At 43.8% G+C, this 25,055-nt stretch overlaps 1 protein-coding gene across 6 annotated transcripts in view; it reads right to left on the reverse strand.

Moving 5' to 3' along the window:
- Nucleotides 1–18,068: 18,068 nt before the first annotated feature.
- SYK (spleen associated tyrosine kinase) overlaps nt 18,069–25,055 on the reverse strand; it is a 36,747-nt gene continuing 29,760 nt past the window's right edge. For 4 of the 6 annotated variants that reach the window (XM_083576857.1, XM_083576855.1, XM_083576858.1 and 1 more), the window contains 5 exons: nt 24,701–24,910; nt 23,888–24,074; nt 23,125–23,265; nt 22,324–22,436; nt 18,069–19,958 (listed from right to left, as the gene is read on the reverse strand). In XM_083576857.1, the coding sequence (XP_083432983.1) occupies nt 19,886–19,958; nt 22,324–22,436; nt 23,125–23,265; nt 23,888–24,074; nt 24,701–24,910 (724 nt within the window). In that variant the 3' untranslated portion in view covers nt 18,069–19,885. The remainder of the gene's footprint in view (nt 19,959–22,323; nt 22,437–23,124; nt 23,266–23,887; nt 24,075–24,700; nt 24,911–25,055) is intronic. The other 2 variants (XR_014539790.1, XR_014539791.1) reach the window with 1 other exon arrangement.

Raw genomic sequence — 25,055 nt, forward strand, 5'->3', positions numbered from 1 at the left:
TCTTTTTGAACCCATAAACCAAAATACTTCATGTGCTTTATTGTTCTCCAGGGAACTTTGTGGCTCAGTTGCCTTGGCACGCAACTGCATTTGAGTGGAAGTCCTAGGTTTTTCACTGAATCATAGAAAAGGACCAGAATGGACCATTTGAGCAGCCCATCGGCAGCGCCATTCAGCTAAGTCTGGCCCACGGTGTGCCGCACAACCCAAGAGAAGGCGCATGGCAGAAAGGGGGTTTGCAGAACATGTTGCTCTGCTTGTTGCAATAATAATGATAATAATAATAATAATAATAATAATAATAATAATAATAATAATAATTATAAATTTTATTTATATCCCGCCCTCCCCAGCCGAAGCCGGGCTCAGGGCGGCTAACAACAATAAAACAGTACAACAGTACAACACAACACCACACTCTAAAATCATTCATTATAAAATTAATTCAAATCAAACCAATGGCAACCATTGGGCCAGAGCTCCGCGAAGATTGCCGAAGGAGGGAGTCAGGCTGTGCCCTGGCCAAAGGGAATTGAACGCCATTGTACAGATATGGTGATGTGGAATGTTATAGCTGCCTGGCAAACCTCATCAGTACCTAATGTAATAATAATTAATAATTAATAATTAATAATTAAAAAAGGTAAAGGTGAAAGACCCCTGGACGGTTAAGTCTAGTCAAAGGTGACTGTGGGGTTGTGACACTCATCTCGCTTTCAGGCCAAGGGAGCAGGTGTTTGTCTGCAGACAGCTTTCCAGGTCATATGGCAGCAGGACTAAACCACTTCTGGCGCAATAGGACACCGTGACGGAAACCAGAGTGCACAGAAACACCCTTTACCTTCCCACCACAGTGGTACCTGTTTATCTACTTGCGCTGGTGTGCTTTCGAACTGCTAGGTTGGCAGGAGCTGGGCCTGAGCAATGGGAGCTCACCCCATCATGGGGATTCAAACTGCCGATTTTCTGATCGGCAACCCCAAGAGGCTCAGTGGTTTAGATCACAGCGCTACCCGTGTGTAATGTAGCAAGCTAAACAAATGACATCTGTTGGCTTTGCACGCTAGCCTCCATTCTAAAAGCCCTCTCCATCCCCACTTCCAAGATATGTGAAAATGACTTTGTTTCAGTGATGTTGGATATAAATGGAACACAGTGAGATTGTCAGCATGAGAGCAGCATGAGCAAGTCTATTGCTAGCCTGTTGTGTTTCTGTGTGACGCTCCTTTAATAAAAGCGTTTGCTGGAGGGCTTTACAATTTGTTCTTTGAAGACTAAAGTGCTGTACAATACACAGATGGTGTGTTGTTCTGCTGGTGGAACATGCTGGCTTTTGCTGAAAGTTTCTGATTCATAGGAACCTAGAAAGCTGCCGTATACTGAGTCAGACTGTTGTGTTATCTACACTGAATGCCTGTTGCTTTCTAGCATTTAAGGTGGGGATCTCGCCCAGCCCTACATGGGATTGTCAAGGATTGAATGTGGGACCTTTTCCATGGAAAGTGAATGTTCTACCAATGAGCTTGAGCTCTTCCCCAAAGAATTACGGTATACTTTATTTTATTTTAATTTTTTAAATATCATTTTTATTAATTTTTCTGTTTTACAATTTAAAATACTCATTTTACATCCTTCAGATATTAACGACTTCCCTTCTTCTCTTTCCATGGTTCATTTTACATATAATAAATCCCCGCATATTTTACAAAAACTATACCATTCAGTATTCCATTATTGCATCCATCAGAACTTGTTGACACTGTTGAATTTATCTTAATGCTGCCAGCATTTTCAGCTGTACACAATGATTTCCTATATATTCAATAAATGTTTTCCTTTTTTTATATAAATATTTATTCGAGTTTTCAATTTTATACAGACAAAAAATAAAAAGAAAAAAAAATATTAAAAACAAATCAATTTCAATATCAATTTTCAATAACATGTTTCTTTGACTTCCTCATACCTCCCCTTCTTGTTTTCTAGTTCAAATTGATTATCCAGCAAATCCTAATCTCTTGACATTCCTTTTAACTAACACCTTATTTTCCAATCAACTTTTTAAATTTTATAACTTAAACAATATTTATCCCAGTTCTTTTTATCATAACAGCTAGAGACCACATAAATTCAATCCAGCATCTTTCAAAGTTCATTAATTTTGCAATATTTCTGTAAATAGTCCTTAAATTTCTTCCAATCTTCTTCTGCCGACTCTTCTCCCTGGTCGCGGATTCTGCCGGTCATTTCTGCCAGTCCCATACAGTCAATCAACTTCATCTGCTATTCTTCCAGAGTGGGTAGATCTTGCGTCTTCCAGTGCTTCAATAAATGTTTTCCAATCTTCTTTAAATCTTTGTTCTTCTTGTTCTCTTATTCTATATGTGAAGTCTGCAAGTTGTGCATACTTAAGTTGCCCTTCTTCTTTGGTTGGGACCTCGCTCATTTTTCATTTTGGGGCTAACAAAACACCGGCCACAGTTGTTGCATACATAAATAACCTTTTCTGACACCTAGAGATTTCAGTCTGAATTATCCTGAACAGAAAGGACTCTGGGTTTTGGGGGATAGTACCTTTAAACAAATAACAAAGTACCCCAAAGAATTCTAAAGGATGAGCACACTTGAGCCCCATTTCTAGGGCACCTGTACCTGTTCTTAATCCTACTTCCAAGGCAGCATGGAAATTTTATATAAGGGAATTGCAGATCAGGTTTGGAGACCTATTAGAGATGGACAGAGCGCTACTGAAGTCTCATCTAATAGTAGGTTTGAAGGGTAATAAGGGCAGTCTTGCTTGGGGTTGGCAGTTCATTGCTTACGGAATTACAGCTACATGGGTTCTTTATTTATTAGTTTATTGATTTGCTACTATAATTTCTTAGGGACGCAGGTGGCGCTGTGGGTTAAACCACGGAGCCTAGGACTTGCCGATCAGAAGGTCAGTGGTTTGAATCCCCGCGACGGGGTGAGCTCCCGTTGCTTGGTCCCTGCTCCTGCCAACCAACCTAGCAGTTCAAAAGCACGTCAAAGTGCAAGTAGATAAATAGGTACCACTCTGGCGGGAAGGTAAACGGCGTTTCCATGCGCTGCTCTGGTTCTCCAGAAGTGGCTTAGTCATGCTGGCCACATGACCCGGAAGCTGTACGCAGGCTCCCTCGGCCAGTAAAGCAACATAAGTGCCACAACCCCAGAGTTGGCCACGACTGGACCTAATAGTCTGGGGTCCCTTTACCTTTACCTTTACCATAATTTCCACTGCATCCTTGGAACCAGACAACAGGAACAAGATAGGGACATAGGACCATTAGTCTGCCTGGCTCCATGTTGACGATGGTTGACTTCCTATTGCTCTCCAGGTGCTTAGGCTGGACTGTTTCCAGATTGCACCATAAACGTTCTCCATCTTGTTTCCAATGTCTATCCAGGAGCTGATGTGAGCAATTTGATATGCAAAAAGTGGTCACAACAGGCCACTGATGGTTGTATCATTCCATTGCCTTGGCCAGATCATTGAAGATCTTTGAATACCTGGAAGAGCTCCAATGAACAAAGCGTGTTCTCCTTCATGGAGAGCACGTGATGCGGTGGGGTCTGCCGAGCCACCCCTCTGTTACCAGGCAGGGTCTCTAAAGATGCCCTGGGGCAGCGATTGGTTCACTGGGTTGCTGGGGTAAAAGTTATGTTGCAATTTTGGTGGGAGGGGTAAAATGTTTAAATACTCTGCACGCAGCCTGGAGCTTTCTCTTTGCTGCGTGCAACGGATCACCCGCCCACCCGCCCTTGAGTAAGGGGTTGTTGACCTTGCTATGCCTGTCATGGGGTCGTCTGCCGTTGGGGCAGGGGCCTGGTAGGAATTTTGTCCATCTGGCTGATTGGCTGGGCCATTTGGTTTTTGCCTACTGCGTAGCAAATCGTCACAACTTGTAAGGTTGCGGTTAGGCATTGGTTATAAATTGGTGGAGGAGGGGTTAGGATAGGCTGGGCCTGCCCCTCCATGGTTGCTGCGGAAAGGGAATTCCGTTAAAGGAATCCTGGGGCTTGCCATCTTTTCGTCCAATCCCTGGAATGGGACTAGGGCCGGCAAGCCTTCGGGGAGCATGCGGATGAGAATTGAGGGTCTGTGACTCAGCTCCATTTCTCCCTGACTTGCTTTCCCCCGCACTGTCTTTCAGTGGTGCCCGGAAGTCAGTTCTGTCCCCAGGCGGGGGGACAGATAGTCTTAACCAATGCCTCAACAACCACTCACGGTTTTGTATTTAAATAAAGTTGTGGCCAAAATTATGCCAAAAACCTTAAACAAAAATTAAGTGTGCGTTGTGAGTTATTTGGGGGGTGGCTTGGGGACCTCGACACGCAACACTAAGCAGATGTAATAATATTAGAGAGGTCAGATTCCTCTGCTGTTTTCCCCACCACAGAATAGGCCCTAAAGCCGTCTCAATGTGTTCAACCACAATCACCCTGAGTCACCATTGTTGGACAAGTCTATCTTCCCAGAAAGGTCTGTCTCTGCGATGGATCTTAGGTTATGCAACTCTCTCTGTATGAAGTTCAAAATGTCCCCTTCCCTGAAATCATCTTCCCTTTTATTGTTCAAAGAGATGGCAGAACTCCACATGGGGTTGAAGTCCTGGGGAGAATTCAGCACTATTGAGATTAGTTCTCAGCTGCGGAAAAAACATGTCCCCCTCTTTATTTTCGACTCTCTTGGGCAAAGGAATTTAACCTTAATTATTTACAATTTTTGTTTAACCTGCAATAAAGAAGGGCTTTTTCGCTGGCTAGGTTCAATTCTAACCCTTCTAACCTCCCTTGGGGTAGGTTTGTGGGTATGGCAGAAGGAGATAGGATCTGCCCATGCGATGCCCACCTGGTGGAAACTCTAGCTCACATGGTCCTTAAATGTAAAATGTATGATGATCTCTGCCAACAATTTCTAGACCATCTATGTATTCCAACATGGAAACCAGAGACAGAGGTTATACGCTTCTTATTACAAGAGAGAGACCAGGAGCTCACCAAGACAGTAGCTAAGTTCCTCTATTTGATTTTTTGTCGCTGAAGTACGCTACAGGATCCTGCCCTTGCTGGAGACCCACAGAGATGAAATAGATTGCTCGCCTCTTCTTCCCATCGGTAAATGATTGTACTGTTGAAGTGGCAATGAGATTGCACTGGCCTATTTATTCTGAATGTTTGTATGTGATGCCAATAAAGGTTTGATAATGATGATGATGATTGAGATTCGTATGGTCCACCCCCAGCAAATGTTCTTAATGTTAGTGTGTAAACACTGACTTCAGTTTCACAGTAAATTGGTGGTCCAGAATGTGGCAGCTAGACTGGTGACTGGGAGTGGCCGCCAAGACCATATAACACCGGTCCTGAAAGATCTATGTTGACTCCCAGTACATTTCTGAGCACAATTCAAAGTGTTGGTGCTGACCTTTAGAGCCCTAAATGGCCCCGGCCCAGTAGACCTGAAGGAGCATCTCCACCCTCATCGTTCAGCCTGAAAACTGAGGTCCAGTTCTGAGGGCCTTTTGGCGGTTCCTTCCCTGTGAGAAGTGAGGCTACAGGGAACCAGGCAGAGGGCCTTCTTAGTAGTGGCACCTGCCCTGTGGATTGCCCTCCCACCAGATGTCACTGTGATGGCCTGGGACTTGGGCTTGGACTCGGAAGCAGAGGAGCCTCAGTCTGCACTGAGGCATCATCTGAACCAAGTCTGGGGCTTGATCCTGAAGAGTCCCAGTCTGCACAGGTTCCCCTGCAACAAACACCAGCTGGGCCGAGTCAGGGGCCTGAGCCTGCCCTGGCTCCAGATGTGGGGACTACCTCGTTGTCCTTTGCTGGGTAATCATGTGCAGCTGCTCCACTATGGGTTTGGTCAGGGGAGGCTGAGGTGGCCCCTGGGTCTAGTAACCCACCGATGTCTCCCAAGCTGCAGAGACTAAGGTCTGAGAGAAGGAGAGACCTGAATACTCACAGGAGGAGTGCTCGCCTTCGGGCAAAACAGGGAGGTGAGTCATGGGGGATCAGGACCAGCCGCTACCCCGACAAAGATAAAAGGCTGTCGGACCCCGCCCCAGGTTGTGGGAGCAACATTGTTGTATGCCAGATCCTGCCTGAGATCCTGTACCTGTCCTTGCCTGGTTTCCTGCCTCGTATCCTGCCTTGGCCCTGTCGAACTCACTCCTAGCGGAGCATCCAGATTCTAGACTGTTCCTGGACCACGTTTCACGGGTTACCCCCGGGCCCAGCACAGTCATGGGAAAAAAACAACTACCTGACTTTTAGAAGACATCTGAAGAGGTGATGCACTAAATAAAATAATAGAAACGTCAACTGTTTAAATCAAGGCCACCTCACATGCTGTTACACATAATTGTATAGGCCAAGGTACTTTAAGTGTATAAAGCATTAAAGCTACTTTCTGTAAAAAAAATCAAAAAAAAATCACACTGTATGGCCAAGGGTATAGAATTGCTAAGAATAAGGACACACCAAAATAGAAAAAAGGCTATTACATATAGTTGAAATACTGTACATACGAATTCAAATGTTCATCCAATTAAATGAATAGCATTTTTAAAACTTAAAAAAAAAAAATGTTTTCTGTAGCTCACATTTCAGAACTGCCAATCGTGAATGACACAATGCCCAGTAATGTAACTGGATCAAAAAAAGATCTTTATTCATTACTTACGCTGGCAATATCACCGTTTGACTTATTATTTACTAGATTTTTAAAATGTGGGTTGTAAAACTGGTTCTTACATTAGAATTTACAGTTTGTGGAGAATATTCTCCGGAGAATTTTCTAGCAGAGAATATTCTCACCTCACATCAATAATCTGAAGGTAGCTCTGTTTAGGGAAGTTTTTCATGTTTGATGGTTTATCGTGTTTTTAATATTCTGTTGGCAGCCACCCAGAGTGGCTGGGGAAACCCAGCCAGATGGGCGGAGTATAAATAATAAATTATTATAATATGATGATGTTGATGATGTTGATTGGGCTTAGTAAAACCAGCACACAGATTCCAAGACATATTTATCATATCTTGTATCATGTTGACACAAGGGTAGTGTGGTCAGCTGAGTTAACTCATATAGCTTCACTACATCATGGAATCACAGAATTGTAAAGTTGGAAGGGGTCCACAAAGGCCATCTAGTCCAACCCCCTGCATTGCAGGAATCTCAACTAGATTGTGCATGGCAGATGGCCCAGGGCTCACCAAAGCTGGATCTGGGCATGCAAGAAATGCAAAACAATTATTGCGTTTGAACTGAAATTGTTGGTGTGTGCACAGCTTCTCTTTCTTGCACTCGTCCCTCCCTCCCTCCATCTTTCATTGCTTCTTCAGCCACTTTGCAGGCTGCAAATGTACCAGCTTTTGTCTCCGGCGAGCTTGCAGAGGATTGTCTGCACCAGACTGCGTTTAAACGTCACTGCACCAGGGCCGGATTTAGGTTTGATGAGGCCCTAAGCTACTGAAGGTAATGGGGCCCTTTATATGTCCAGCTGTCCTTTGTCAACAGCAAATTGTTGCTGTTTCTTTGTGTTGAATATATGTTATATATGGTAATTTATGGACCTAATAGGCATCTAAAGCCATTTGCACATGTTGCCGTGCAACCAGTCCATGCAGAATGTAGGCACCCTATATATAGAAATGAGCAAACCAGTGATATTTTAGGGAGCAGGCTAGCAGGCAAGGTACATTACTTACATCACAGGAGCCTACACAATACAAAACACTGTTGCTGTATGTAGGTTTTATTTTATTTGTTTTTTATCTTATATTTTGGAAATGTACATCCAGTTTTTCCCCCTTTACATTTTTGGGGGCCCCCTAAGCTATAGCTTGTTTAGCTTATACGTAAATCCGGCACTGTGCTGCACAACAGCAGCAAGGAAGAGAGAAAGAAAAGAGGAACAGATGGGGCAATAAAAAGGAAGAGGAGAGATCTGCCTTGCGCTTTATGACTGAGCTCCTTGAGTAGGGAACGCAGAGCAGGCATTCTTAGAGCTGCTCGCTTCAGTACATGATGTGCTGCCTGCACAATACTTCAAGCAAAGCGCATGTAAATTAGAAAATAATAGGATATTGTCCAAAATAGCCATCGCGCTAGATGAGACAATCAAGAGAGCGTTTTCTGAGAACTCTGCTTTCCACGTCAAATCCATGTGTTGTTTACGCACTCAGTGCCAAGCAAGCATAATATTTCATAGCTGCTAGTGGCCATGGACTCTGCTTCCAGCAATAGCCGCCTTTTCCTAGTCTCTCCCCCTCCATACTCACAGCAGGAACAAGAGCAAAAATGACTCACAAACCGGCATTTAAATGGTTGGAATTAATCCAGGGTCTGAGAACACACCGCTATGCATGTGCCTTGATGTTCTTACGTTGCTAAGCTGAGAGCTCGCGGGCAAAATTATCCCTACAAGATGAAAAAATGCTTTGTTTTTATTTGTGCCTATAGAACATCGCTTCATTTACAGCCAATGCATCTGTGTTTGTCTTGATCCAGCCGGGAAGCCTCATATGCATGGAAGCAACTTTGCAGAGGTCTTCCAACTGCATAAGGAAATTGCATGCACCAATAGCTGCTACTGGCAAGATCATACAGGCCAAGCCAGCGGCAGGGATTATGAGTGCACAGCCCTTTTATGGGAAACTGGAAATCCACCAATCAGCTTCCTTGGAAATAGCTGTTTGGCACAATTCTTTTCAAGGATGACAATGATGATGATGATGATGATGATGATAACACTGATAATAATAATAACAATAACAATAACAATAATAATAATAATAATAATAATAATAATAATGTGGCTTTTTCTGCTGTGCTGATATATTGTAGAACTGGTCTTTAACTTAAACTGGTTTATTATGAAATAATTTTTATTTGATTTTACAAATATAAACTTATAACAAAATCAATTACATATCATAGAAAGAGATTTCTCTGAATCTCAGTACTTTCCCCCACCCCCTCCATGGGTCCTATTGTCAACGTTTTCAACTGCATATCATTCCGTTATCCACACTTTTTATCAATCTGAATTTTCCATAGTCTTTGTTACAAGTATGATTAAAATCCTGCTAATGTTTTCATCTGCTTACCGTGGTCTCCTAAATAAATACGGTAACAATTTCCCCCCATTCTTTTTAAAAGTTCTTGTCCTCTTGGACAAAATCCAAGAGCTTAAACTGGTTTTTATGCAGGTGGTAGGGCAGCCCAGTTACACATCACTCTGAAAGAAGATGCGCACTACTGAAAAATAGGACAAACAAAATTTGCAAACATATTGCTTCTGCTAACTTCCATTATAGATGTGCATGTAGAAATAATTGCTGGAAGACAGGCTGCCTTGGATTGCCTACTTACAAACAAACATAACTCATGCACCCAGTGGCATGCAGTCATTGGACTAAGGGGATGCGGGTGGCGCTGTGGTCTAAACCACTGAGCCTCTTGGACTTGCCGATCAGAAGGTTGGCGGTTCGGATCCCTACAATGGGGTGAGCTCCTGTTGCTCTGTCCCAGCTCCTGCCTACCTAGCATTTCGAAAGCATGCCAGTGCAAGTAGATAAATAGGTACCACTGTGGCGGGAAGGTAAACAGTGTTTCTGTGCACTCTGGTTTCCGTTGTGGTGTTCTGTTGTGACAGAAGCAGTTTAATCCTGCTGGCCACATGACCCAGAAAGCTGTCTGTGGACAAACGCCGGTTCCCTCGGCCTGAAAGTGAGATGAGCACCGCAATCCCATAGTCACCTTTGACTAGGCTTAACTGTCCAGGGATCCTTTACCCTTTACCTTTACCTAAATGTTCTGCCTCCCTAAAGCATGGATAGCTTTTGCCCGGCTTAGGGAGGGAGCTGCGAGGCTCTGATGGGTCCAAGATCTGTCCTGCCATCTTCCCAAAGCCCACCCAGTTTCTGGAAGGTGGAAGGAGGCAGGAGGGCTCCAGCATCCTGTCTGAGCCCTGGCACCTCTTCGCAAATCCCAGGAAGTTTCTGCCCGCTTAGGGAGGCAGGCGCAATTCACACGTGCGCAATATCACACCTATGACATCAACCCCCACCCCTCACAAGCTAGGGCCTCTGGTTCTAACTGTTCCCCTTGAAAAATTTCACTGCAGGCGACTGCATCCCCCTTGTCAGAGTACATGCCAGCCTAATTGGTAGTATATGTTGGCTAAAATTGACACCCAAATAAAAGTGTGCCACGTTGAGCACAATGGCACTTAATATTAGCTTGCAGATGTGCAGCTGGAGCCAAAGCATGTTTCATCTGAAGCATGCCTCACATGGGACAATTATTTGATTCCTGCTCCTTTTATTCCCTGCCTCCTTGCCTGGAGTACCTCTTAAACTAGGGGTCAGCAAACTTTTACAGCAGGGGCTGGTCCACTGTCCCTCAGACCTTGGGGGGGGCGGTCTATTTTTTTGGGGGGGGTAAGAACGAATTCCCATGCCCCACAAATAACCCAGAGATGCATTTTCAATAAAAGGACACATTCTACTCATGTAAAAACACACTGATTCCCAGACCATCTGCAGGTGATTGGGCCGGATCCGGCCCCTGGGCCTTAGTTTGCCTCTCAACCTGTGGGTCCCCAGATGTTGTTGAACTACAACTCCCATCACCCCTAGCTAGCAAGGCCAGAGCTCAGAGATGATGGGCGTTGTAGTCCAACAACATCTGGGGACCCACAGGTTGAGAACCGCTGCAACAGTTAAGGAAGTGTCAGAAAAACAGAATAAACTGCCATTAAAGCCCCATTATGCCTAGTGGGGTTTACTCCATTGGTGAGTGTGTGAGCCCGTGCACACTTACTTGGGAATTAGCCTCACTGATTTCAAAGAGTTTTTTTTTTTTAACGAGTAAGCATGCATTAAACTGGTGTGTGTGCACATTTATTTATACAATGGTACTTTGGTTCTCAAATGCCCAGGCACTCCTTTATTCCCAAACACTGAAAACCTAGAAGTAAGTGTTCCAGTTTTTGAATTTTTTTTGGAAGCCAAAAGTCTGATGCGGTTGTCGGCTATTGTTTCCGGGGCGCCTGCACCAATCAGAAGCTGTGCCTTGGTTTTGGAACATTTCAGAGTCAAACGGACTTCCGGAATGGATTACGTTCCAGAACCAAGGTGCCACTGTATTTGCTTTTGTTATTTATTTCGCCTTTCTGTTTTTGAGGCTTTTCCGGTTAATTTGTTTTTGTGAGTGTGGAACCCAGTTCAGCTACTGATTGATTGATGTGTGGCTGTAGAAACGGATTAAAAAAACCTATCCAAACAGTGACTATCATCAGTACAGGTGGGAAAAAATAATAATTTTTATTTTTATCATCGACAATACTGTCTTATTTATTTTATAGTACAGTACATTGGTTATTGCTTTCATTTTATGTATCAATGGTCTCATTAGATAGAAAAATTCATGTTAAAATGATGTTTTAGGGGTTGTTTTTAAATAAGTCTGGAACGGATTAATCCGTTTTCTATTACTTTCTATAGGAAAGCACACATTGGTTTTGGAGCAAGGGACTTCCAGAACAGATTAAGTTTGAGAACTAAGGTACCACTATATTTATATTATTTATTTTCATATTATTTATATTTATATTTTATATTTATATATGGCTCTGGGAATCGGGGAAGCCTTCCAATACTGTTTCATAGACAGAAAGTTATTTATTCTTGTTTTGTGTATTTGAGCCTTCATTGCTTTTATAAAGCATTCATGGCTTGCTGAAAGTTTGTAGACCACTAACCAAAGGGAGTGGTGGTGGTTCTTTTTTTTTTTTTTAAAAAAAGCAAAAGTTGGAATTAAAAGTAGAGTAGAAACAATATACATTCAAAGGCTGCCATCTGTTGGTCAAATATATTTCTTACAGGTTACTTGGCACGGTGGAGACATACTGAACATAAGGAATCCAAAAGACGTTATGCTTATTTATGGATAGGAGCAAAGTAGGGTGGAAAGAGAGACTTTAGCTGCAGTCAGAGGTCTGTGGATACAAGCTTGGGAGAAAAATGTGTTTTATTATACTGTGTAGACCATGCTTGAGGATGTTCATGCAAACTGGCTTCCATGGAACTACGTATATGGTAGAGGTGGGGGATGTTTTTCAGAACAAGGGCATACCCTCCAACATTCCTCAGATGAAAATAGGGACATTTCTCACTTCCCTCTCCCCACAACTGGCCTTCCTCGACCCCCTATTTTTGCCCCCCCCCCAGCATTTCATATCAGAAGGGAAAGTGCTGTCCCCACTTCACCAGTGAGACATGGCACACACTGCCTCCACCTTCCTGAGAAAACCTCTTAATCCCGATTGCGTTTTATTTTATTCTTCGGTAGATTTACAAAAAGAAAAAAAACTCTGGTAGGGAGTTTGACTGGGGCATTTGTTGCTGGGAGTTAGGCTGGCCTCAAGTAGAGCCAGGGCTTTTTCGGTTGTGGCCCCAATCTGGTGGAATTCTCTATCACAAGAGACTAGGACCCTGTGGGACTTGACATCTTTCTGCAGGGTCTGCAAGACAGAGCTGCTCCACCGTGCCTTTGGCCAAGGCACAGTCCTTTGGTAATCTTCACAAAATTCTAGCCATTAATTTGTCATTAATTTGATTTTGAATTGATTTTAGAATGAATGGATTTTAGAATGTTGTGTTACTTTTATTGTTGTTAGCCGCTCTGAGCCCGGCTTCGGCTGGGAAGGGCAGGATATAAATAAAATTTTATTATTATTTATTTGCGTCAGCCATTGGCCATAGCAATAAAACAACAATACGATATACAAAGAATAGAAATAAAAAGTCAGTTATATAAAATACATTTTAGGGTTTTGAATCAACAGTCAAATACAGTTGTACCTCGGGTTACATATGCTTCAGGTTACATACGCTTCAGGTTACAGACTCCGCTAACCCAGAAATATTACCTCAGGTTAAGAACTTTGCTTCAGGATGAGAACAGAAATCGTGCTCCGGCGGTGCGGCGGCAGCAGGAGGCCCCATTAGCTAAAGTGGTGCTTCAGGTTAAGAACAGTTTCAAGTTAAGAACGGACCTCCGGAACGAATTAAGTACTTAACCTGAGGTATCACTGTAGTAGCTCTTATTCTGATTTCCCCAGCTAAAGACCTTGCCCCCTTGGCTGTCCCCTGCTCATCTTGATCTGCCAAGAGAAAGGACACTGTGGCAGTGGTTGGGCGGCCCAGAATGGGCAATAAAAGAGGGGTGATAATCTCATTCCGCAAGTCTTTATAAAACAGAGTGCAAGCCAGAAGGGCATGTGCCACCGATTCAGTACTGCCATCTCCACAGGGATAGAAGCGTTTTTCTGTATGGAATCTGTTGGAATTGTCCCTCAAGTACAGCCGAGGGCAATACATTCAATCTTGCGAGAGTAAAAGCGTGTCAATATTTTAGAATTGCTAGGTTACTGCATGAGTCCATTTGTGGTATTGTTCTGCTTTCAGCTTGGCTGCTGTTTGTGTGCAAGGCGCATTGCATTTGTGTTGGCAGCTGCCAGCAGCATGGGAAAAAATTGTGCCACCCATGATATGAGGCGGCAGCAATCAAATACACAGAGGTATTTAGCAGGGATCGTTTTGGAGATGTTAGTGTAGCACAGGAGCTGGGAACTATTTTTTCTGCTAGGGGCTACATCCCTTTGGAGGATACATGGTGGATACATGGAGGCCAGAAGAACCCTACACTCTCGCAAGATCACTCATCCCACAAACTCCATGCACTGTTGGCAGCCTTCCTGCGACGGAGACCCTGCTTGTGTTGCCCTGAGGAAATGTGGCTTGGAGGGTGTCACTACAAGGGACAAGGCTTTCTCAATGACAGCCACCCACCTATGGAGCTCTGTTGCAGCAGAAGCCCAGAGTACTCAGGTGGCCGTTTGAGATGAATTCATTCTGGAAGGCTTTAGGAGGGAAACCATTTTATAGAATGCAATCAAACCTATCCATTCTTAAGGAAATCAGCCCTAAGTGCTCACTGGAAGGACAGATCCTGAAGCTGAGACGCCAATACTTTGGCCACCTCATGAGAAGAGAAGACTCCCTGGAAAAGCCCCTGATGTTGGGAAAGATGGAGGGCACAAGGAGAAGGGGACGACAGAGGACGAGATGGTTGGACAGTGTTCTCGAAGCTACAAACATGAGTCTGACCAAACTGCGGGAGGCAGTGGAAGACAGAAGTGCCTGGCGTGCTCTGGTCCATGGGGTCACGAAGGGTCAGACACGACTAAACGACTAAACAACAACAACGTTTATTCTTATTGCGGATTGTATTTTGCATAGGGGGTTCCACTTTTGCTTTTATTGTTCCATTTTTGTTAGATGAAGGGATGAGATGATGGGAGGGCAATGAGAAATAAATAAATAAATAATAAAGGTGGATGCTAATAAAGAAGACTTTCTTCTTAACAGGAGGAAAGGGGGCGGTGGAGGAAGGATCTAGGCAATGCTTAGATTGCCAGGGCAATGGGTATGTGTGTAAGAAGAAAAGTTTCATCAAACTCTTCTTCATCCAACTTTTTTGCTGCTGCTACAATCCTCACTTACCAACATTTTCATTCCATACATCTCCCTGTTTGTTATCTTTTCAAAACCTGGAGTTAAGAGGAAGTGAGTGGATTTTGGCAATGCAGTAATTAGGTACTTGGCAGTTATTAATGTGTATTAATAATATTATTCTTAATGATAAGCCGGTAAGAAACTGAAATACAGAAACACACCAAAAGATTAAACAAAACACGTGGAAAAATCCAGCAGAGAAGATGCCACATCCATGGCAGCATTAAATGCTGGTTGTTAACAGGCATAGATTTGAATTTGGGACTAATAATAATAATAATAATTTATTATTTATACCCCGCCCATCTGGCTGGCTTCCCCAGCCACTCTGAGCAGCTTCCAGCAAAATATTAAAATACGGTAATGCATCAAACATTAAAAGCTTCTGTAAACAGGGCTGCCTTCAGATGTCCAAAAGATTATTCTCGAGAATTTAGCATCACTACTTCAGATGTCTTCTAAAAGTCTGGTAGTTGTTTTTCTCTTTGACATCTGGTGGGTGTTCCACGGGGCAGGTGCCACTATTGAGAAGGCCCTCTGCTTGGTCCCCTGGAACCTCACTTCTTGCAATGAGGGAACCACCAGAAGGCCCTCGGAGCAGGATCTCAGTGTCTGGGCTGAACGATGGGGGTGGAGACGCTCCTTCAGGTATACAGGACTGAGGCCGTTTAGGGCTTTAAAGGTCAGCACCAACACTTTGAATTGTGCTCCGAAACGTAGCCAATGTAGGTCTTTCAAGACAGGTGTTATGTGGTCTCAGCGGCCGCTCCCAGTCACCAGTCTAGCTGCCGCATTCTGTATTAGTTGCAGTTTCTGGGTCACCTTCAAAGGTCACCACATAGAACACACTGCAGTAGTCCAAGCAGGAGATAACTAGAGAATGCACCACTCTGGTGAAACAGTCTGTGGGCAGGTAGGGTCTTAGCCTGCGTACCAGATGGAGCTGGTAGACAGCTGCCCGGGTCACAGAATTGACCTGTGCCTCCGTGGACAGCTGCGAGTCCAAAATGACTCCCAGGCTGCACACCTGGTCCTTCAGGGGCACAGTTACCCCATTCAGGACCAGGGAGTCCTGCACACCCGCCCACCTCCTGTCCCCCCAAAACAGTACTTCTGTCTTGTCAGGATTCAACCTCAATCTGTTAGCCATCCATCCTCCAACCACCTCCAGACACTCACACAGGACCTTCACTGCCTTCACTGGTTCTGATTTGAAAGAATCAGACTAGAAAATGGGCTTGCTATTTCTTCTACTGAATTTTAGGCTTAAGGGGAACCTTTTCCTGGAGAGGCAGACAGACAGACAGAGAACAAGTCAATATTGAATAATGGTCAAATTAAGGGTTGGATCGGTTTCCACAAGATGCTCATGATAGCAAATTCATGTCAGTCCTAGAGTTTTGAGGTAGTCCAAGCTCCTGCATATAGAGAAAGGGTTGCAAGCTATTTCTTACCTTCTTCACATACTCTTCTAGATTGGGAAAGATTTGGAGGTGTTTGATAAGAACTGGGGTTGTTGTTTTTTTTGCTGGTATAATTATGTATCCTCAGAGACTTGGGAAACTCAAGATAATGGGCATTGCTATTGACCTTATTCAAATTTTGTATGACGTATACCATCTTACTGTTGTTTTAATGAAAGTGCAGTCTATAAATACAGTGGTACCTCGGGTTACAAACACTTCGGGTTACAGACTCCGCTAACCCAGAAGTAGTTCCTTAGGTACTTTACCTCAGGATGAGAACAGAAATCGCATGGCGGCGGCGCAGCGGCAGTGGGAGGCCCCATTAGCTAAAGTGCTACCTCAGGTTAAGAACGGTTTCAGGTTAAGAACGGACCTCTGGAACTAATTAAGTTCATAACCAGAAATACCCCAGTATTCCAATAAATAAACAAACAATGCCAGGAAACAGATCACATGTGTTTTCCCATTAGGATCCTTTTTATTCTCTCCCTTTCACCTGATCTAATCTATTTTATGTTGCAGTATGTACAAAGCCCCCCCCCCCCCATCGAAGAAACACGTAGTTATCATGCTCACTTTCAGAGTAAACTGTTGTGAAGACACTGACATTTTATCATCTGCTCACTAGATGGCACTAGCCTTAGCTGCATTTGGATGGAGTCAGGAGTTTCCTCTTGCTGTTTTGCTTTTCTTTAGGACTATGGACACATTGCTGGTTTAAAATGCAATGAAGTCACCCCCCCTATGTTTCAAGGTGTATTTGCTCCTTTCTGTCCACATGCTTTGATGTGTTTCCACCTCGCCAGCAGTCTGTCCACACCAATGGGCAGAGAGCAGGAAGGGATGCAAACTGTCTGGTTAGTTTCCTGCTACAGTCAGTGCTGGATTTGGGAAAACCACATCAAACCACAACATTTCCAGAAAACTACAGGATAGCTCTGCATCCCAGGTAACATTGTGTGTACACAGATTCAAAAACCACCAGTGGGAGAGAGGGCAAATTTTTTGTCTAGCTTTCTGAGAGGTGTGTCTCCTAGCCTTCTATAAATTTTTTCAAACACTATGAGTAACTTAAAAGGACTAATGGCATGCAAAATGTTAGGACATTCCACACCTTATAGGAATAATACAACCACATCTCTAGATGGATTCACCGCCAGTTTGAAACTGCCGTCAGCACCCCGCTAAATGGACCAATCGTGTCACTTAGGCTTGTATTGTTCCTATAAGGCACAGGTCTGAACTGTTTTGCCCTTGTCCTTCTGCTTTCCCTGGAAAACCTGCTCTTTAAGTGCTAAATCGGAACAAACGGCAATCCATGGGAAATCTGAAAGCAGCGGGGCAAATGGAAGTGTGAATGAGCCCTTCGTTTCAGGCAGCTATCGAGATTCCCAGTCCTATCTTCAGCTTCTGAGTTTACAGCAAGCATTGCCTGCACCCTCTCAAGCACATCTTTGCAGCTACAAAAGCAAAGCTCAGGAACATTAAAACATAAACTGAAATGTGTAGGCAGCTGAATTTTGCACCTAATACGACAGCCTGAGCGTATCAGCATTCCCACAGAACCACAATAGATATAGATCAGGCACAGGCAAACTCGGCCCTTCAGATGTTTTGGGACTACAATTCCCACCATCCCTGAGCAATGGTCCTGTTAGCTAGGGATGATGGGAGTTGAAGTCCCAAAACCTCTGGAGGGCCGAGTTTGCCTATGCCTGATATAGATGTCCCTGGGCAAATGAAAGTGACATTTCCTGATGACTGGACTTCCAGTTACCTTGCCCGCACTCCCCAATCTACATCACTCACAGATTTCTATGAACCATATGCAGGGCTTGTATGAACCACAAAATTCATACAAGGAAGTGATATCACCACAGTCCTAATGCAACTCCCACCACCATCCATGAAATTTCTCATGATATAAATTGGCCCTGAACAAAGGCACTGAGAAACCAGACCAAGGAAAACAAACAGCCAGAAAAAATTGAATAAACAGATGTTTGTTTCTCAAAATCAAAATGTAGACCATATGAAATAATATAAGAGAAGCGTTTTCTGTACATAAATAGGCAATGAAAATAGAAGTTCATTTTTTAAGAACTATTTTAAAAAAGGCATTTTGCATTCATAGGACCTAGTGCTAAGATTTCTGAATCTGATTGTTTGGCATTAGTTTACATTCTGCAGCATTGCTTGATTACAAAGAGATATTCCATTTTTTAAATGTCATGATCCTTTCTATTTGTTGCATTCGAGGTGCTGAAAAGACTCAACTGTTGTACCGTTGCTCATAGGGGAGTTCCTGCATTCCCATGATCATTTTGGTTGCTGGTCTTCAGGGACACAATTAAGGCAACAGAAAGCTCAGTGGAAGGCTGTGGAACGGATCCAGCACTGTTTAGGGGGCAGTGCTTATGCTCAAGACAGTAAATCTAGGGGCCCTTCAGGGTGCTAGGGGAAGAAAATTCAGGTGTGCGCCTTCCGCCAGCCAGCAATAATGCAGGCTATGAGGGCTTATTTAAAATGCGACAAACTATGCATGGGGACCAGTGAAAGGATTCCTGCATAGTGGGTGCTAAATCTGAAGGCTCCTGCTGCATTCCTTGGTTCAGTCACATCTAAGCCTCTCCATGCAAGCAAATCCTGAGATGTGCAGTGCTCACCTGGAGATTCTGAGGGGCAGCAAAAGTCTTTCAAAAGGTGATGCCCATCAACTCCTGTGTCTTCCCATGGAAGTACTTTTCAGCAGCCTGCAAGATGGGACAGTCACACTGGATTGGTGGCTACAGCCTGTAGATACCGGTTAAGATTAGTTGCACTGCTGGTGGATAGTTTGTGTATTTTATTTACAGTGGTACCTCGGGTTACATACGCTTCAGGTTACAGACTCCGCGAACCCAGAAATAGTACCTTGGGTTAAGAACTTTGCTTCAGGATGAGAACAGAAATCGTGCAGCAGCGGTGCAGCGGCAGCAGGAGGCCCCATTAGCTAAAGTGGTGCTTCAGGTTAAGAACAGTTTCAGGTTAAGAACAGACCTCCAGAACGAATTAAGTTTTTAACCTGAGGTACCACTATATTTCGTTACTGTGAAAATTATAGTTCATTTAAAAAAAATGTATACTCAGAAGTCAATCAACAAGAATACTGCTCAAGTATTTCCTTAGGTATTGCAGCCTTAAGTTATATAGATCAAGAAAGAGGGCGTGATTAGGCTGCTGTTGTGGAACATAGCCTACAGAATAATTAAATTTCTGTGCTCAATAGGACTTAACAGTGAGGAAGAAGTATTAGCAGAGGCCAAAGCAAGGCTCTTGTTTAGCACATGAACAACACACTTCTTCTGCATTTTGCATTGGCAAAAACAGTTTAAGGCTGAATTCGGCTACTTGAAGCAGGCTCAGGACTCAGTTCCGGTCCAAAATCAATCCCTGTTTTGACTGTCCCAAGGAAAGTTTATGAAAGTGGCAGTATCAATATTCCTTATTTACTAGGAACAAATAAGGCACTGAATATCTCTTAATAGCATTATGGGTATTCTACTGAGAGCAGGAAAACTGCGTGGGGACAGTCTGCTCGATTCTCCAGCATTTTTACCAGTCCAACAACATCAATAGGTTAAAAGCACAATTAATATCCAAAGAACAAGTGCAACCCCACTGGGAAAACGATTCCTGCAGAAACACTCTGAAAAGCTGCAAAGGCATTTGTACAGCAGAACTCTTTTCACCGGAGAGCATCTTCATTCTTCATATTTGCCTCCTGCATGGTGTCTCCGTTTACAGCCATTCAGTACACAGTGCTCTTATTGTGCTATGTCATAGTAGAAATTACGCAGCCTGAACTCCACCGCAGAAAATCCTGGCCGATCATCGACGCTGTAAAAGAAAGACATTTCGTTTTTGTTATAGGCACACACGTCCTTTGCTCTCTCCTCATTTAAGTCCAGATGGGCAATTTCCAGCCATCATTACCTCAAGACCAAAAGTGGAGATGGGTTTTGACCACATGTGCAGGTAACGCCAGAAAATGTTGCTCCCCAGCAGTGTCAAGAAGGTACTGTTTTGGGGGGACAGGGGGCGGGCGGGTGTGGGGGATTCCCTGGTCCTGAATGGGGTTACTGTGCCCCTGAAGGACCAGGTGTTCAGCCTGGGAATCATTTTGGACTGACAGCTGTCCATGGAGGCGCAGGTTAATTCTGTGTCCAGGGCAGCTGTCTACCAGCTGGCACGATGGCTTGAGACTCTACCCGCCCGCAGACTGTCTCGCCAGAGTGGTGCATGCTCTAGTTATCTCCCGCTTGGACTACTGCAACGCGCTCTACGTGGGGCTACCTTTGAAGGTGACCCGGAAACTGCAATTAATCCAGAATGTGACAGCTAGACTGGTGACTGGGAGTGGCCGCCGGGACCACATAACACCAGTTCTGAGAGATCTGCATTGGCTCCCAGTACCTTTCTGAGCACAATTCAAAGTGTTGGTGCTGACCTTTAAACCCCTAAACGGCCTCGGTCCTGTATACCTGAAGGAGCGTCTCCACCCCCATCGTTCAGCCCGGACACTGAGATCCAGCACCGAGGGCCTTCTGGCAGTTCCCTCATTGCGAGAAGTGAGGTTACAGGGAACCAGACAGAGGGCCTTCTCGGTAGTGACGCCCACCCTGTGGAACGCCCTCCCTTCAGATGTGAAGGAAATAAGCAGCTATCCTATCTTTAAAAGACATCTGAAGGCAGCCCTGTTCAGGGAAGTTTTTAATATTTAACGCTGTACTGTTTTTAACACTTAATTGGGAGCTGCCCAGAGTGGCTGGGGAAACTCAGCCAGATGGGCGGGGTATAAATAATAAATTATTATTATTATTATTATTATTATTATTATTATTATTATTATTATTATTAGGTGGAAGTTTGTGAGAGCAATACAGACTTTAAGCCCCTAGTTCCGACTCAGCAAAAACAGCAAGCTGCCTTACACCAGATGAAGCAAGGGAATAATGGCTATGAGAAGAAATGCAGTTAGTTGAAGTAAAACTGCAATTCCTGGCTGCAATGCGAATACAGAGTCTATCCCCTCCACAAAGGGGGTGGGAGCTCTCAAGGAGAACCTGTGAGGCTGGGAGGAATAAGCTACTTTTTGACCCTTCCTTGAAGAGCACAAGCAGAACTGAATCAGAAGCCAATAATGCTCCTTTGTCTTATACAACTTATCTCAGAGATTTAGATAGGTGTTTCGCAGAAAAAGTACTTAAAGGGGCCCCTAGAACACCACCCCCTGGCATTAGTTTGTTCTGGGTTCCCATGTGACCGAGAACATGTGCTGAGTGATCATCATCTAAGTAAAAGGTAAAGGTAAAGGTACCCCTGCCCGTATGGGCCAGTCGTGTCCAACTCTAGGGTTGTGCGCCCATCTCACTTAAGAGGCCAGGGGCCAGCGCTGTCCAGAGACACTTCCGGGTCACGTGGCCAGCGTGACGAAGCTGCTCTGGCGAGCCAGCACCAGCGCAGCACACGGAAACGCCGTTTACCTTCCCGATATAAAGCGGTACCTATTTATCTACTTGCACTTAAGAGTGCTTTCGAACTGCTAGGTGGGCAGGAGCTGGGACCGAACGACGGGAGCTCACCCCGCCGCGGGGATTCGAACCACCGACCATGCGATCGGCAAGTCCTAGGCACTGAGGTTTTACCCACAGCGCCACCCGCGTCCCTATCATCTAAGTACTCTACTGCAATAATTTAGGGCACCCTCATCACTGAAGGAAGGGTCTTCTGTTTGTGAGATGTGCCGAGAACATCACTGTACTTTTGAGGTTTTTTTTTTTAAAAAAAACACCCCTATGTATATTTTTTATCAATTTTTTCATGTTGCACAGCTGTTGTAGTCCAGTGTTCTGCTCAACAAGCTTTTGCCAGTCCGTTTCTGAAAAACACTGTACCAGAAACAATCAGCTGCTATGTAGCTGTGCACAGTGGTTATAAAAAAGTTATGTTATCTCGTCTAAAAGCTATATTGCAATTTGGCTTGCAGGGCATTACTTCTCATTTTCATTACTGTGTTAAGTAGGGCAACAATTATTGTTAATTCACATTTTATTCCTTTGGCTTGAAATGTTCCTTGAAGGGCAGTTTGCATCTTTTTATTTCATGGTTTAAAATGCAGGGAAAGCGAAGACAGTGTGGGGAGAGAAAAGCACAAGAAATCCAATATTTTTATCAGAAGAAACACAAATATGATGATGCTTACTCATATGTCCAGCATAATTTCATTAACTCATAGACCTCAGGTGGGCAGTTTTCTGGACATTCCATTCGCTCTCCTCTTTCAATCATCTGAGCAACCTCCCCACCTTTCATACCCTGCAATAGAATGAGAAAGGATTTACTTATTTTTGTCAAACTCAATTATTTAGGGACAAGTGATGCTCTGCAGCAACATGGAGTGTAGAGTGCTCCTCTTCCTGGTTCCAGCATCTTTATTCTGCTCGTGGCTACCAACCCAGATGTGCTTCCTACCCCCACAAGTCCATCAGCACTCTGTGCCCACTGAGCATACTGAATCTGCATTTTGGGTTTTGAGTTGGGTAGGCATATTTGTGCTGAATCCCACCTATACTAAATTCTGCGCTGAAGTCTAGGGCAGCTTTCTCTTCTATCCCTGGGGACATTTAAAAATAGATTGTTAGTGGGAACCAGGAAGAGACCGAGCCAGACAATGAGATAGTTCTTTTCACATTCAGATATGGCTACATATATTTCTCTGTCCTCCTGTTCCAGCCACTCCACTCACCCTTCCTCTCACTTATCCCTTTATTTCTCCTCTCAATCTATCACTAGTTCATGTCACTGAGTTATTATAGGGCTGTTTGGGGTATCCCGCCCCTGTTTGTTTCCGCAATTTTTTAATACTTGAGCATGCATCAGCATGACTCCGAGTCTGCTAGTGGTAAGATCTTGTGTTCCAGTGGTATGGTTTTGGCTACATAAGCACAAGCACAGAAAGACCTGAATCTGTATTTAGTGAAGGAAAGCAACATATAAAATGTACCTTGTATGGCTTTTGCCCATAGGAAAAAGCCTCCCACATTAAAACACCAAAACTCCAAACATCGCTCTTGCTCGAAAATTTGAAGAAGTTCATGCATTCTGGAGCATACCACTTGACTGGCCATTTCCCATAATGTTCTGCCTACAGTGGTGCCACACATAAAAGAGAATATTAGACTAATAATAATAATAATAATAATTTATTATTTATACCCCACCCATCTGGCTGGATTTCCCCAGCCACTCTGGGCTGCTTCCAACAAAACACTAAAATACAATATAACACAGCATACAGCAACAAGAGGAGGGAATTATGATTTTGCGGAGTTTCTAAAGTCCACCCTCTTTTGACACCATCAGAGGGGGAAGGTTAGTCACTGGTGGATCTAGTTTTCCCAGTACTGCATCATGTTGTGAGCCGATGATGTCATCAGTGTGTGTGTATGTGTACACTGATGTGTGGGCAACCTGCTAGAATCTACTGAGCACATATAACATAGCTGTACCTGCAGCCCCCAGGCCCCTGCCTTGCTCAGCTCCCAGCAGTGATGCCTTGCATGTTGTAAATAAAAGTAGTTTCGAGAGTGTATGTAGCAAAGGAAAGATTCCTTGCAGAGGCATGCCTGCTGCCCTGATCATGTTTTGTGTTGAAGGACAGCTAACAAATTTTAAACTACAATGACAGTGCATGCACATCACAGGAAGCCACAGTGACACCATGAGAAGAAATCTCAGTCGAGACAAATTACAGGGTGAAATAGTACCTTGTAATAATCATTAGAACCAAGGGCTTTGGAAAGTCCAAAGTCACTGATTTTGGCATAATGTTGTGTAACCAGCAGTACGTTTCTCGCAGCTAAATCTCTGTGCACAAAGTTGTTTTCTTCCAAATATTTCATCCCCATGGAAACTTGATGAACCAGCTCAATGATATTCTTTTCTGTGACATCTCTGAAAAACCAGAACTAGTTTACTACTTTAGCAATTTGTAGTAAATTTTCATTCCTTATTATTCCATTCCACTTATTTTGTTGGTAATTAACTAGTTGTTCCTGGATTTTGCTTGTGTGGAATCCAATGTTACACAAGTAGACCTGCTCTTCCTTTCCTGTCCCTTAAAGCCCTCCCCCCATGAGCTAAAAATCTGTTTCCAAGGGTTAGCAAACTATCCAGAAAATATTTTGACGGCATGTGTCTCCTTTTGCTTCCAGTCAGAAACAGACCCTTTGCTTTCATGTGAGTGAAGGGGAGACAAATATCTCATAACTAACTAAATACTTATGTTACCAATCCATTATGTGCTTACACTTTTCAAGAACGAAGGGATCCCATCTCAAAGGGATCCATACTGGAGAACAAACAGTAATGATGTACTCAACTCTTTTAGAGCACATCTTCACCTTTTGACTGAATTTCACAAATGTGACGGGAAAGTAGAACTTATTTTTTACAAACCAGTAGTAAATGTGCTCTTGGAAAAAACAAAGCTTTGGAGAACTACTCAGCTAGTGATTAGTCCATCAGTTTTGCCTATTAACACACAATAATTCAATAAATAATACAGACGGGCAATTTACCTGTGTTTTATCAGATATTTATTCAAGGGGCCAAGTTCAGCCATTTCCATTACCAGCATCCAGGACTCGGCCTCACATATGCCTATCATTCGGACAATATATGGGTTATCCAGCTGTTGCATAACATTTGCTTCTCTCAGCAGTTCATCTTTTAAGGAGGGGTCGTTGCTTTCGTTCTTGAGAATTTTCACAGCCACTGTCTTCTTTCCCCTGAAAAGAAACCACCAGGAAACCTACATTATATGCAGTGCTCAAAGTATTCTTGTCTGTTTGCCATGTGCTCAATCTATCCAGTTTCTGCTTCCAAATGCGGCTGCGTGCAACACCTCAGAGGAGGAACAGGCAACATTGCATT

Source organism: Podarcis filfolensis (genome assembly GCF_964270895.1).
Source record: "Podarcis filfolensis genome assembly, chromosome: 11".
Classification (NCBI taxonomy): Eukaryota; Metazoa; Chordata; class Lepidosauria; order Squamata; family Lacertidae; genus Podarcis; species Podarcis filfolensis.